This window comes from Balaenoptera acutorostrata, chromosome 20, assembly GCF_949987535.1.
Source record: "Balaenoptera acutorostrata chromosome 20, mBalAcu1.1, whole genome shotgun sequence".
In the NCBI taxonomy this organism is placed as follows: Eukaryota; Metazoa; Chordata; class Mammalia; order Artiodactyla; family Balaenopteridae; genus Balaenoptera; species Balaenoptera acutorostrata.
This window is the reverse complement of record NC_080083.1, coordinates 61,735,727-61,748,138: the sequence shown is the minus strand read 5'-3', so window position 1 is coordinate 61,748,138 and position 12,412 is coordinate 61,735,727. Positions and strand designations below refer to the sequence as shown.

General features: G+C 38.5%; 1 protein-coding gene across 6 annotated transcripts in view; it reads right to left on the bottom strand.

Annotated features, from left to right (window-relative positions):
* Positions 1–12,412, bottom strand: part of ABCA5 (ATP binding cassette subfamily A member 5) — a 68,248-nt gene that overhangs the window by 27,894 nt on the left and 27,942 nt on the right. For 5 of the 6 annotated variants that reach the window (XM_057536456.1, XM_057536454.1, XM_057536455.1 and 2 more), the window contains exons 13-20: positions 11,768–11,943; positions 10,809–10,928; positions 9,616–9,754; positions 8,331–8,421; positions 8,005–8,144; positions 6,921–7,040; positions 3,961–4,162; positions 1,599–1,774 (exon numbers count right to left, since the gene is read on the bottom strand). In XM_057536456.1, coding sequence (XP_057392439.1) covers positions 1,599–1,774; positions 3,961–4,162; positions 6,921–7,040; positions 8,005–8,144; positions 8,331–8,421; positions 9,616–9,754; positions 10,809–10,928; positions 11,768–11,943 — 1,164 coding nt within the window. The remainder of the gene's footprint in view (positions 1–1,598; positions 1,775–3,960; positions 4,163–6,920; positions 7,041–8,004; positions 8,145–8,330; positions 8,422–9,615; positions 9,755–10,808; positions 10,929–11,767; positions 11,944–12,412) is intronic. The other variant, XM_007185578.3, reaches the window with a different exon arrangement.

Below are 12,412 nucleotides of genomic sequence, written 5' to 3'. Positions count from 1 at the left end.
GTGTCAGAGAGAACGGTGCTTTTAGTGATAAGACATCTACTCCCAACCTAGTGCCTTAACTGATCTCTCACTTCCAGATGCCAGAGAGGCTCTGTCCTCTTGAGAAGAGGGCTCTATTATAACTGAAGGAACTGTATCACCTGTGATAACAGAAAGCTTTGCCAGGAGGATAAGACACCAACCAATATATACACACAGAGACCAGTGAACTCTAAAGGAAATGTGCCTTTAGGACCAACAACAAGGTCTAAGAAAATGTGAGACAGATAGATAGAAAGACAGACGGATGTAAGCAACTCTAGAAACACTTAAAATTAACAGATGGGACAAAACTTTGAAAATACTATAATTTCTGCAGATCGGTGAGAGTGAACACCAAGCAGAAATACTTGAGATAATGTACAATTCCCCAAACACACAAAAAAAGTCACAATATCAGAGTGTAAGGCTCCACGTAGTACTGTCTTTCAGCAATGTGAAATGTACATTAAAACCAAAATAAGAATTCTAATGGGAGCAATACATTGAGAAACATAACATTTTCTATTCAAGAGTGCTTTCTATCACTAAATACCTTCTTCCTCCAAAAGAATAAAAGTTACATCACAAACAGAGAGCTAGAATTGAAGAGTGATGATTGTAACGGCCATCTGTAACTGTCCCTAACTATGACTATTATTTTAACACCGGGCAAAGCTTTTCAGTTAATAGTGAATCAAAAAGGAAAGATACTAGAATACAGGTGAAGTGCTGGGAAATGTTAAACTCCAAAGAATTTGTGCGTGTAGAAAGGGTAAACGAAATGCAACTTTCCAACATATTTCAGCAAGATAAGCAAATGAAGCTGCTTCTGTTTTACTGTAAACTACAGAGTTAGCTCACTTTCCTCTTCAAGAACCTTGGGACTATAAACTATCCACACAGATGGGATATGGTGTAGAAACATCTAATTCACGTCAAATTCTGAATTAGGTTTTAATATTTTGAAAATCAAAGTCCTATATCAGGTTTTTAAAAATTTATTCTGAGGTTTGCACAAAGCCATATGTCTTAAAATTTCTTTCATATTTGATGTAATTATGTAATAAAAAGAATCAATAGCAAGTCCAAAAATATCCATTACAAATTTAATGTGTGTGATCATAGAGATATCTAAGACAATCGTCCTTAGTTCTAGCTTTTCAGATAGTCCTTAAAAATTGTTTAAACACTTCTATTTAGATATATAACTGCATAAATATTACATGCCGTAACTCTTTCTAAAGAGGGTTTTTCAACTTCTGAAGTTTATTTTGCACATCATAAACTTTGAGATGAAACATGCTGCTCTGAGAATAATGTCGCTACTCTTAAAAAAGGAAATTTTATGATTATAAACAGTATAAATCAGAACATTTTTAAAACTGTCATCTACACTTAAACCAAAATTTCATTTCTGTAATATATTACTCAGCATCAGTGAGGAGTTTTACTTAATTTAGGTTCATGCACGCAGACCACGCCTTTCCCATATATATATTTCTAAAATCCAAATCTCTGACCTATATCTACCCCTCACCCCAGGCCCCACCAACACACATTCACAAACCTGCACATACTCTCACCGGTAGAATTTTGAAGAAGCAGACTTGTTCTGTATTTATGAGGTTTATCTCCAGGTTTTAGGAAGTATAAGTCTGGAGCAAGTTTGATAGGAACAACAGCATTTTTAAAAGAGTGATGCACCAAAAACATAAAAATCTGAACTGAGAAAAAAATTAAAAGCAGAAGCAACCTGAAAGGAAAAAAAATACACAGATCAAGGCACATTAATATGTAAATCTACAAAACAATCTTCCTTCACATGACAGTTAAAAGGTACTCATTTATTCAATAAAGATGTTTTAAAAAAAAAAAAAAGCTTGAAAAATTCGCACTTGGGATAGAAATTCTACTCTCCAAAATGGTCTCATGACAATATTGGAAAGAAAGCCAATATTCAATGATAAAATTAAAAGTTATAAAAGTATATTTTAGATCAGAGCCACCTTGAAATTGTTATAGGGCATGTAAACCTGTAGTTGTAACTTAAAAACAAAATAGACGTTGTGTCACATTTATATCTCTATTCTCCTGAAGGAACTATTCCCTGCCCTACCTCTATCCTATGTACTCTCCAAATATTTTAGAAAATATCTGATACAAAAATATTTTAGATGCAGTGAAGAAAATTAAAATACAGTGGAAACTGAGGATGACTCGTATCTTTGAAATGTCATCCTAACCACATCAATTTCCATTTCTCCTCTACAGTGAGTGATAAGGACCATCGTGTGCCGCTGGCCCAGCACATAATTCTACTACCCACTCAAAATGCCCTTCCACCTGAGAGACAGGTAACTTTTCGTCTCAGCCTGCAAAATATCTCTACAGTGTGTGTGACAGGTGTCACAACAGTGGGTAGAGAGAGCTTAGGTTATCACACATCAGCATTTTATAATTTTCAGAAACCCTATAATTTTAAGTCATTCTTAAATTGTAAGCAGACCTATACTGCACTGAACTCTAGTTCCATGATAAGTTAATGGGTGTTTTAGGTTAAAAACAAAATTCATGATTAAAAAATATTTGGAAACTCCAAGTTAAACAAAGTTGAAATAATTTCTTTACCATAGAGCGGCTCATGTGTTTTTTTATATGCTAATGGACAAATCTTTAAGAGAGGAAATGTAAGTTACAATATTTTCTACATGCATGGTCAATACAGATTTGACCATGGAACACTTCTTGTAGTAGGCTGAATGTCTGTCACCCTCCTCCCAAATTTATACGCAGAAGCCCTAACCCACAAGGCGATGGCATCTGAAGATGAGTCCTCCGGAAGGTCATCAGGGTCAGACGGGGTCACGAGGGCATGGCCTCATGCCGGGATTGGTGCCCTTAGAAGAAGAGGCACCAGAGAGCTTGCTCTCTGGCTCTTTCCCTGTGTGCACACACAGCGAGGGGGGTGCCCAGCTGCAAGCCAGGAAAAGTCCTCAACAGAACCCGACCACGTGGACCCTGACCTCACTCCCAGTCTCGGGAACTGTGGGAAAATAAACTTCTGCCGTTCAAGCCACCCAGTCTTTGTCACTTTGTTATGGCAGCCGGAGCCGAGATTCTTTTACTGTTTTTCAGGGAGTATTTTATGAGAGTAGTATTCAATTAAATAAATGGACACATGCTGATCTAAACAAAGGTTTTTCTCTCACTAATGCTGACACAGGAATAAATCAGATATGTGATTGACATTTCTTTGATATTGAATAAGTCTGGGCAAAAAGCCAATGAATTCAGCATATTTCAAACATATAACAAAACTATTATTCTTGATTATTAAGTTTTATTTCTACCGCCATTTTGGATCCAACAAGACAGCGTGGTGTATAAAAGTACTTAACGTTACTTCTAAGTAATTCAACGTCTAGCAGCCCGTGGGAACCTAAGTGACAGAGACACGGCTAAGTGGAAAAGACGTCATTTTGATCCCAGTTCTACCAGCTATAAGCCCTTTTTTATATTTCCGTTTCTTCACCTGATAAATAAGGATAAAACTTATTCTTCCTGCTGTTTACCAAAAAAACAGTCATAAATATTAGTAATAGAGGCAAAACAATTGTGAAAAATGTAAATGCAAAATAAAATTTAAATACAATGACAGTAATTCAAAAATTACACAATTAGAGAAAATTATTTGTCACTCCCTCATTTTATAGATGAGACAAAAAAAATACTGGTTTTAAAAAAGAGTTAAGGCTCTCATGATAGTCAATGAAATTACTAGAGGTATAATTTTTTTCTCTGACATTGTGAAATTACCGTTTTAATCTTTCAAAACTACACAGATTATTTACATATGTCTACATTTTAAAGACTAAGATGGTAAATCCAGTTTGTATCCTTAAAAAAACAACTCATAGACGGAAGAGCGATTATACTTACACTGATCTCACTGATTTGCTTTCACGTTTCAAGGTAAGGAAGTGAAACTTTGCGATTTTAAACACCTGCTGTTTCCAAACACTCATGGTGTTCACCAGAGAAGCCTTGGTTTCAGAAAGAATAAGCAAGCTCTGCTCCATTTCATCAAAGGGTTTTGAATGCAATTCTTCCTCTGGTGGCTGCTGAGTAAATACACTATAATCTATTTGCCAAAACAAAACGATAGAAACTTATGTTATATTCCTTAAAAAGGTGAAAACCTTTCTGAAGCATGTAAATTTCAAAGCACCACACACCTGGCAGTGATACAGGACAAAGCGGACAGTCATATACTTTGGCAATATTATTAAAACTGAACATGTGCACAGCTTATGACCCAGGACATTCTCTCTCAGGTATAAATCCAACAGAATTATGTACAGAGGCTCACTGAAACACATGTACAAGAATATCCTTAGCTAGTACCCTATCCGATAGGCACATGCTGGAAAGAACCCAAATGTCTATCAACAGGTGAAAGAATAAATAAGTTATGAAATATTCCTGTAATAGAATAGTGTAAAACAATGAACGTGAACAAACTATTGTATAACCATAGTAGCTTGATCTTACAAACATTACATTAAGTAAAAGAAACCAGAATAAATATAAGCAAAAGAGACATGCTATATGATTGATTCCATTAGACCAAAACCTGACAAAACTACTGGATGGGGATAGAAATCAAGATATGTTATTTTCACAACAGTGATTCAACTTAAAAGAGATGAAAAATAATAAAAAGAGACGAAAACTGGTTTCAGTATGAAGAAGGACTTAGGCTAAGTTTAAGAAATGAGTAAACATTAAAAATTTTAAGAGTGGAGCAGAATAATGTATAAAATGATATTTAAGGTCAACCTGGCTGTCTCGGCATCTTACCAGCTCAACAGTCTGATCGGATGACTCAGTAGATGGCCAAGTCCAGTCCCTGTCTTCCCCTGACACAGCGACTAATCAAACTAAAAGCAGGTCCTGAAATACTGCATATCACAATCATAGTACTCAGTGAGCTCCAACTGGCCTTCTACAGAATCTGATATATACTAATCTTTAAAAAATAAAACAATTAAAATTGACCAAACTGAAAGCAAGCTGATGTTAGAGGTAAATTTATTTTGCATAATGGGCTTAAAGGTACTGTAGAGAAAAGTGAATAATACCTGAACAGAGCTCGCCCTTCTCACTTTTATTCCCACTTCCCAGACGTTTCTAGAAACTACTTCATATGCCTGAAAGTACTGAGCACCACGCACACAGGCATCTTCTCCACCCACTCCTCTCCGCCATCCTCAGTATGACAGACATACTCACTGTTAACGCATTCTACATCCTGACCTCTAGCTCCCTTTACTTCTTCCATTCCCATACCTTTGTCTCTACTCAGTTTCATCAAACTGACGGATGCACAAATTTAAGATCTTGCTATCGCTCCAAATGATCCAACATTTTCACGTAAACTTTTCTTCTCTAGCTGCAATCCGCCCCCTATGTCCTCACCGTAAACTCGCCTTTCTTCCTCCACGTTTGAGAGAAACGTCCCTTTTCCTTCACTCTCAGGACCCAGCACCACACCAGTCTCGCTACCCTTCAACCTATTCTCAGCTTAAACCACACGGATCTCGACTGCACCACTGAAATCACTCGTGTCAAGGTCATGACTGGCTCCCACCCTTCCACATTCCCCGTCTTCTAAGCTACCAAACCCCCCTTTTCTGCCGCCATCTTCCTCTTCACAGCAGTCAGCAGAGAACTGCCCTCAAACACCACGCTGCCCCAGCTCCCGCATCTCCTTTCGTGAAGACAGAAGGAGCGCTACTGGTGCCTTCCCGGTCAGCCCTCCCTGGCCCTTCACTGCTCACCCTCGGGGCTTCCCTCCACTGCGTCTGCGCTCGCCACCGAAGCACCTCATCCAGTCCCACGGGGCCATCGGTACACAGGCGGATCCAGCGTTTGTATCTTGAGCCCAATGCTCTCCTTTAGCTCCAAGTGTGTGAATCAAACAGCCCAGAGGCAACATCTCCACTGGGATGTCTACTAAACCTCTCAACAGTGTAATAACCAAAATTCACACCTGGAGCCCTTCTTTCCACAAACCTGCTGCTCCCCCTTTCTCAGGAAAGGGCAATTCCATTTCCAGTTCTCAGGCCAAAAGATTAGACGCTGTTCTTGACCCCTCCCTTTCCTCAACCCCTAATGCTAGCCCATCAGCAAGTCACCACCAGCGCCTCTAGAAGAACCCTGAGCTCTTCATGTTTCCCTATTTGCACAACCATCCTAGTTCAAACTAAGATGAACTGCAATAGCTTCCTAACTGCTCTTCCTGCTTCCAAACTTCCCTTAAATCCACTCGTCATTCAACAACCGGAATGCAGTTTTTAAAAATGCAAATCAGATCACGTTACCCCTTTGCTTTCAAACTCTCTGGTAGCTTCATATCACACTAAGAAAACAAACAAAATGTTTTTCCAGACTAAACACATTCAAAGACTAAATATGACGTGGCCCCTGGCCTCCAGCTCTGAGCTCACTGCGTGCTACCCTCTCCTTGGCTCTCCACGGGGGCCCCTCTTTGTCATCAGAAACATCCAACCCATCCCTCAACCAACACCTCTGCAGTAGCGGGTCCCTTTATCTGGAAGGCTCTGCAATGAAATCTCACTCTTCTTGCTGTTCAGGCCTCACTTTAAATATCATCCCAACCCAGTCCCCCCCTGAGATGCCATCTAAGCTATCTGCCTCCTGAGACCGCCCCACTAATTCCTTCATAACTCCTATCACTCTCTGTAGATATCTATTTACCTGTTTATTTCTACCCTTTCTTTCCCAAAATATAAATTCCACATGCTTCTACAATTATTTGTCTTGATCACTATCTGTCTGGCTCATTGCCTAAAATGTGCCGTTAGTTTTGTTTTTACCTGCTTGGTCAATTTCCGCTTCAACTTCTAGCTTTAAGAATACATCTTCCAAAGTCGTCATGGAAACACCATAAGAAATAACACCCAAACCTGAATGAGTGTCTAGAGCAGCAAATAAACCTAAAGGAGAAAAATGAAAGAGCGTTGTGTCATTAAGCACGCACACTATCATGAATTATTCTAAAATGTCCTTTTAAAATAGTGCATGACTGAGTTTACTGTGCTGGCACAGTGTTCTCAAGCTGTTTGGTCTCAGGACCCCTTCAGCATTCTTAGAAACTGCTAAGGACCCCAAGGAGTGTTTGTTTAGGGAGATATATATCTATTAGACATGCATCATAATATAAATTAAAACTAAGAAATATTTTATAGACAGAATGATGGGCAGAGTACATTACGTTGACACTTGTACTTCAATTCAGTTAATTAATGATTCCTTATTCTCAAAAGGAAACCATAGAAAACCGCATAGAAAATTTCTATCTAATTATAGGAATGCTATGGGAATTCTGCATAACATATCTTCAACAGTAAGAAATATCCTTTTGTTTATTAAGTCATCCGTCAACAGATAAAGGACACTGAGTTTGAGTTCCTCATCAAAAAGCAGAAAACTAAAGTCACAAATAAAATAATTCAGGGTTTACCGTATAAAAATGTAATTCATTATGAAATCATGAAACTGGAAAAGAGCTTAGGACTTATACAAACAACTGTGTGTGTGTGTATACACATTTGTGTGTGCACACATGTATATATGTTGTGTATATGTATATTTATATTCTTATTCCCAGAACAAAAAAAGGGAACGATTTCTTTCTTTCTTGACAATAAAACAAACAATTATTTACGTAAGTTAACACACTAGTTGGAGTTTCTTGCATGCCGTTTATAAAAAAAAAGACATGTTAGCTTACAGCATTTCTGATTTTCAAAAGCAAAATAAAGCAGAAACGGAGTATTAACTCTGGCGACCTGCGAGCGCGTAAATATTATATAGAAAAATAAACCAAGTAAATTAAGAAAACTCATCCCCAAGGCAAGAAGCTGGTTCAGCAGTCAAGAAACTGAAAGTAAGGAATACCTGAAAATTTGTCCATGTCCTTGAAAGGCAAGCTGTACACAAGCTGCTGGTCACTCTGTTGTGATAAAGCAGCTGCAGGTACACGTTGTTTAACCAGCGAAGAAAGAGCTTCCGCGGCACAGCGTCTGTCAACGTGCAGGCTGGAGAAAACCAGAAACCATCATGTTTTATCATTACTCAGTCAACAGCCAAAAGTAAATTCTAATGCTTTAAGTTAAAGTTAGTGCCAGAAAAAAATGGCCAAAGCACATCATGGCAAACCTTAAACATAGTAACAATAGGTCAAGAATATAATAAGGAACAAGTCAATAAAGAACGAATGATACCTCAGGCGGTAGCCAATCCCCCATTTACTTTTGAGAAAAATTGAAGAACCAACACATTTTAACATTCCTTGTGATATGACAGCTTTCCTATCTGCAAAAAGAGATTTGCGTTTCAATTTCAGAGTTAGTAACAGCATTAATAATTGGCATTTATAGTTTCTGGATTATCCTATGAGACACCAGTGTATGAGCTCATTAAATTATCACAACAGCCTTATGAGGAAGGTATAGATTATCATCACCTGCTTTTTCGATGAGAACAGGAAGGCAATAAGAACATGTACAGTTTGCCCACGTTTCACGTGGCTATTAAGTGACAAAGCCAGGGGTTCCACCCAGGCAGTGTAAGTCTACAGTCTATTTTCCTAATATGCTCCAAATGTCTCAGACTCTTCCTATAAGGTTACTAACAGAAGCGCTTTCACAACTTCCTTAATAGCCAAATGTAAAAACGACAAGAAAGCAACAGAAACAAAACGTTAGGTTTTTTTTAAACAAAGATACTACTGCGAAAATGAATGACATGCCCAATTTATTAGATTGTATTATGAACAGAAAGAGGTTGCTCGGGAACCTCAGAGCCTTGGACCTTGTCACAGCTACTCAAGTCATGTGCTGGTTTCAACCTGGATTCTTCTGTGTGTGAATGTGTTTAGCACTGGTCTGAGGCCGTTAAGCTTAGGAAGGCCTCTTACGAGGCTGGCCCCTGACCCGTGTCTGGAGACCCGGCTTTGAGCAGGTAAGGCTGGCCCCCAGCACCTGCGCTGCACTGGCAACGCAAGTCATGGCTGACACCTGCTTCCTGCTGGGCAGCTGGCAGGTGGCCCGTGTGAGGCAGAGGGTACCACACGGCCAGCCCCAAGAACAAAAAAGAACAACCCTGGGCGAGAGGACAACTCGCTGCTGGATAGACGGAGCGCACCCTGGCTGACTCCGTGCGGATGGGACTCTTGGAAGCTTGCCTGTTTCTCCCGGACTTCGTCCCATGTGCCTTTGCCCTTTGCTGACTCTGCCCTGAACCCCTTCCGTTTCACTGTCATAACTCACACCCAGGGGTGTGGCTGTGCGGAGTCCTGTGAGCTTTCGTGGCAGATCATTGGACCTGGGGTGGTCAGGGGGACCGCCCAACACAACACAAAAACATGTAAGTTTAAAAAACTGTAATACCTTTTTTTGTGACGAACGCACAGCTTCTTTATTTATTCCTCAGAATTTAGCATTTCTATGTCTAATCTCCCACTTGGCCCCATGACCTTAACCTTTAAAAATAAAGTAAAAATCTCACCAGCAAGAATGTCAGCTTCATCCATGAAATGAGTACTAAACACTGTCACCCGATTAGCTTTTCTGTATTTAAGAAGATTCCAAACAACATGACGAGAACAAGGGTCCATTCCAGCTGTCGGTTCATCCAGCAACAGTACCTGTGTGCAAAGGGGTGGGCAAGGCAGGGAATCCTCAGGAAAACTAAAATATATAAAATTCATGCAGACCCTGCAAACCTTCCCCACTTAAAGTTACTCTATCCAATCAGAAATGTATTAGGTCTGAGTTTTCCACTCATATGTGAGTTAGCATAAATTTAAAAAACTATCGCTTTGGCATATGAATACCTTCTTTGGTTTAATTTTAAAATACTAATGTCTGTAATGTATAAGACATAAGTATAATAACAATCAGATAGACAAACTAAAAACCAAAACACCGAGTATTTCGCTTTTACCTGAACAATTAAATTTTGTAGATGTAACAACTGCTCGTTAGAGAATTATGTTCTGTATTAGTTCAGGGAAAGAAATTTATTTTAAGACTATTTTTAATTTTGAAAATATGGTGGCGGGGATTGGGAGGAAGATAAATTAACACAAAGCCTGAACCACAGTCTTCCCCAAGCTACAGCAGCAGGGCGTGTGGCAGGATGGTGGGGACCCAGGGAGCTCCTGGCCACAGGCGTGCACCTGGCAGCTTTCTAACACTGTGCAAAGCAGTGACCAGCTGGTTCTCTGTTTCTGCCAGACAGAGAAGAGCACAAAACAGACAAAAAAATCAAATCAGCAGAACAGTGAAAAACGGAACTATTCGTTTGATTTTGTTCTTATTTTAAAATTTTTATTATAACCATTACAAATGTATAGAAAACTGAAGAGAATAATAAATATAACAATACTTTTACAGCCACCACTGAACTTTAACAAATGTTATTTTACTTCAGATCTTCTTTCAAAGAAATAAAACACTGCAGATATAAAGAAAGTCAGTCCTATCCATTCCCCTTCCGAGAGATGACCACTAAATTAAAGATGCTGTATATCTTTCTGACTTCAGTTTTAAAACCTTATTACTATAATTGCAACCATAATAACGTACAGTATTTTATGTATGTTTAAAATTTATATGTGTATGTATGTCTTTCTACAACCACTTTTTTATTCAACATAATTTAAAATTATCTCATCAATGACACTAATATCTGCTTACCTTTGGATTCCCAAGAACAGCGATTCCTACAGACAGTTTTCTTTTCTGACCACCACTTAACTTTTTAGCCTGATTATCTTTGATAGCCTGCATGTCTAAATCCAGTAAAACCTTCTGCACCTATGAAAGTAAAGTGTCAATAAACGTTTCTTAAATCACATCATTTACATAATTATCAATATTAGTTTTTTTTTTTTAATTTTTTTTTTAAAAGTATTTGTTTATTTATTTATGGCTGTGTTGGGTCTTCGTTTCTGTGCGAGGGCTTTCTCTAGTTGTGGCAAGCGGGGGCCACTCTTCATCGCGGTGCGCGGGCCTCTCACTATCACGGCCTCTCTTGTTGCAGAGCACAGGCTCCAGACGCGCAGGCTCAGTAATTGTGGCTCACGGGCCTAGTTGCTCCGTGGCATGTGGGATCTTCCCAGACCAGGGCTCGAACCCGTGTCCCCTGCATTGGCAGGCAGATTCTCAACCACTGCGCCACCAGGGAAGCCCCTCAATATTAGTTTTTAAGTGTTCCAATTTTAATATCAACTTTTAAAATGTTCTTTTAGTCCAGAACTTAATTTTGACATATATCCATGTATAATTTTGAAATAACAGCTAAAAGGATTCCTGATGGGAAGGTCTACTGTACTTTTGTGACCCCTGGGTGGTGGGAGGGGATCAGTGCAAAGGCTCCGTGTGTGTCTGTGTGGCAGGGGAAGGGGGTGGAGGCGAAAAGAAAAGAAAGAAACATCTATATTGAGAGATCAGAATACTCCAGATAAAACAAGGACTATTTTCTATGTGCTAAAACTTTTGCTCCAAGTTCTAATTCTTTATAATGACTTTCTGTTTACTGGCTCAGAACAGGTTTTATATTCAGATTTTCAAGCATATTTTTATTACAGAAGTTATTGCACAAGGTTACTAATTTACAGCAAATAAAAGTAAAGATTTCTATATAAATAACGTACTTCTTGTATTACGTTATTGGCTGGTATTCCTTTGATTGAAGCCAAAATGGATAAATTTTCTTCTACTGTCAAAACATCAAAGTGTATATCTAACTGTGGACAAATGCCAATCATTTTTCTTGCTTCAAACATTTCATCTATTTCTGAGACTCTGTGTCCATATACAGATGCAAACCCTAAAAGCAAAATATATGTATTTACATTAAATATATTAAGTATCAAAAAGTATATATGTTTTAGTATATACTAATAATTTAGTTATTTGTATGTAATAGACATAAAATAAGAGTCAATATAGATTTGGAGGACACAACGCACGCTCATTTCCATACTGGTGGAAATCACCATCATACTGGTGATTTGCTGCCACGTATATTCCAATCTCATTTTCCTTCATTTTCAGGGCATATTACAGAGTGGAAAGAGCAAAGAACCATAAGTTTAATACTAAACAAAATTATCTATTGGTGCATTAACTAATATTCCAGGAACAATTTTCCCTCATTTCCAGGCATTATGCAACAGTACAGAGAACAAATAACTTAAAATTTACCCCTAACCAGCTGTGTGGCCTTGAGAAAATCACTTAATCTAAATTCAAGCTTTTCTCTACTATAAACTGAATACTAATATATCCCCCTCTAC